The 2,236-nt window shown below is 29.1% G+C and overlaps 1 protein-coding gene across 1 annotated transcript; it reads left to right on the plus strand.

The window, feature by feature from the left end:
• The first annotated feature begins 327 nt into the window (after window positions 1-327).
• LOC105619723 lies at window positions 328-1,999 on the plus strand. The gene is made up of 4 exons (XM_012201241.1): window positions 328-453; window positions 1,140-1,285; window positions 1,720-1,852; window positions 1,949-1,999. The coding sequence occupies exons 1-4, from the start codon at window positions 328-330 to the stop codon at window positions 1,997-1,999; spliced, it is 456 nt and encodes a 151-aa protein (XP_012056631.1).
• Window positions 2,000-2,236: the final 237 nt, after the last annotated feature.

Here is a 2,236-nt window from a genome sequence, read left to right on the forward strand (position 1 = left end):
CTCCTATTTTCGTTATATATATATATATATATATATACCTTTTTCTTTCAACTTTTTTTTACATTAGTGGACTTTTTCAAAGTTTTTTTCAAAATTGCCACTTATAGTTCAAATGAAATCATTGATATTATTCTTGTGTTTGGTAAAGCTAGACAAAATTATTGTAGAGCAGAAAGATTGTATCGTAATAGATATCTGTTTAGACATCCAAGTGTAATGTAGATCAGAAGAATTTTATTATGAGAGCGTAGAAGAATTCGTAAGAGGAACCGCAAGCAAATAAATGCTGAAGATGATGTTAATGATCCGTGTGTAGCAGTGCTAGCAATGATAAACTTGAATCCTCATATTCTGACTAGAGAACTGCAACGTAATTTAGGAATTCCTTATGCCATTATGTGGATTTTACAAAAACATAAATGTCATCTCTACCACATAACTTTAATCCAAGATGTAAGTAAAGATGATATGAGACTAAGAAGACAAGTTTGTTCGCATTACAAATGATAAGAGAAGCTCCAGCTTTTTTCCAATATGTTCTCTTCAGTGATGAGCCTCATTTCATAATAACGGACTGCTCAACAGGCATAACTATTATTGGTCTACATACAATCCTCATTGGACTCACGTATTGATAATCAACATCATTGAAGTTTAAACTTGGAGCGGAATTATATGGATTTTTTGGACATTAATCGACACTTTTTGATAACCGCTTAATTGGGAAAACTTTCTTTCTTACAGAATAAATTGCCTGAGTTTTTAAAAGAGGTTGATGTCGCTACTACAGTCACGATCCTGCCTTAATCGACCGGATCAGTGATCTTGCCTTATAACTTAACAAGTATTTAACTTATGTAACTTTATTATAGTTTTGCAAAGCTCTCGAAATAAGCTACACGAATATGTAATAAAAAAATATGGGTTTCCATAAAAAAACATTAATTTTCTTGATCTGATTTTGACAAAGTCAAGTCCACGTTTCCACGTGCCCCCTTGAAGCCTGCAACTTTCGCTCCAAAAATTTTTTCAATAAAATCATCGATTCACGAGATAATTAACCATATCACTTAAAATGAAACACCCTATATATGCACACATACAGAAAATTTATTATTTCCTTTAAATTTGTATTTTAGATATTTCAGATTAGTTCATCTGAAAATATTATCAACAAATTTTATTTACCATTGATGTATGCGGTTTCCATTATTTTATATATGTTTCTATCCAACAATATCGGACAGAATATAATAGATCACAATAATTACGTACTCTCTACTGCGTAAGAAACATTTCATGAGTATACGAATATTTGCATGGAAAGAAGATTTTGCTAAAACCGAGATAGCCAAATGCAGTGAGTTTTTTCATGTGGTCAATAATTGTTGAAGCAAATATTTTCGACAAGTTCGGGAGAAGATGATCGATACAGCATTATATTTGTCGCGGATTCACGTTAATTCGAATTCTATAATAAATCGATAGCAATATCAATTTGCTACTCGTAAAAGGGACAATTCGTGATAGCAACTTTACAGTAATTGGTATTGTTAATTTGTCATCTATAATTGGTAGCAAAAATATTCTTTCTATACATTTTAAGAATTTCAGATGTAAAAATTAATGTTCTTGCAAAACAAATTAGCATAGCTGAAAATAACTAATAAGACTTTCTTTTGTCAATTAGCAATTCATTATATATGTACAATTTCATAGGTACAACGTTCAGTGGTATAGAGCTCCATTATGTATACAGAGAATGATTCTGTTTCTATTACAAAGAGAAACTAAGGTGTTTACTTTGAATTTAGGTGGAGTATTTAATGCATCTATGGAGAGTTTCGGCATGGTATAATTTAAATTATATTAAATATAATTTCAGCAATAATTTATACCTAGAACCATATTACAAATAAATATTGTAAAAGACATGTTTTAATTGCAGTTAGTAAAGACTTCGGTATCTTATTTTACTGTCATATATTCTACGCTGTGAAACTATGAATTTAATAATAGAACAATAAAAACATATCTAATGAAAAAACAAGAATATGTTTAGAAAAAAAAATTTTATTTTAGATTATTTTTAAGCATGTAGTTTAGCTATAAGAATTAGTTAAGAAAAATATAATAAATTAAAATTGTCCTGATAAAGATGTTAGTACATTAGATCGTCGCAATGTATTCAAATTAAGAATTCCATGTATTTATATTTAAAAAAAATCACGTAATT

The sequence above is a fragment of the Atta cephalotes genome (assembly GCF_000143395.1).
Source record: "Atta cephalotes unplaced genomic scaffold scaffold00022, whole genome shotgun sequence".
Lineage (NCBI taxonomy): Eukaryota > Metazoa > Arthropoda > Insecta > Hymenoptera > Formicidae > Atta > Atta cephalotes.

Coding starts and splice junctions, on each gene's coding strand:
- LOC105619723 (XM_012201241.1), top strand. CDS start 328: ATGATAAACTTGAATCCTCATATTCTGACTAGAGAACTGCAACGTAAT. Junction 1,286..1,719: donor AATTACGTACTCTCTACTGC/GTAAGAAACATT, acceptor ACAATTTCATAG/GTACAACGTTCAGTGGTATA. Junction 1,853..1,948: donor CTATGGAGAGTTTCGGCATG/GTATAATTTAAA, acceptor TTTTAATTGCAG/TTAGTAAAGACTTCGGTATC.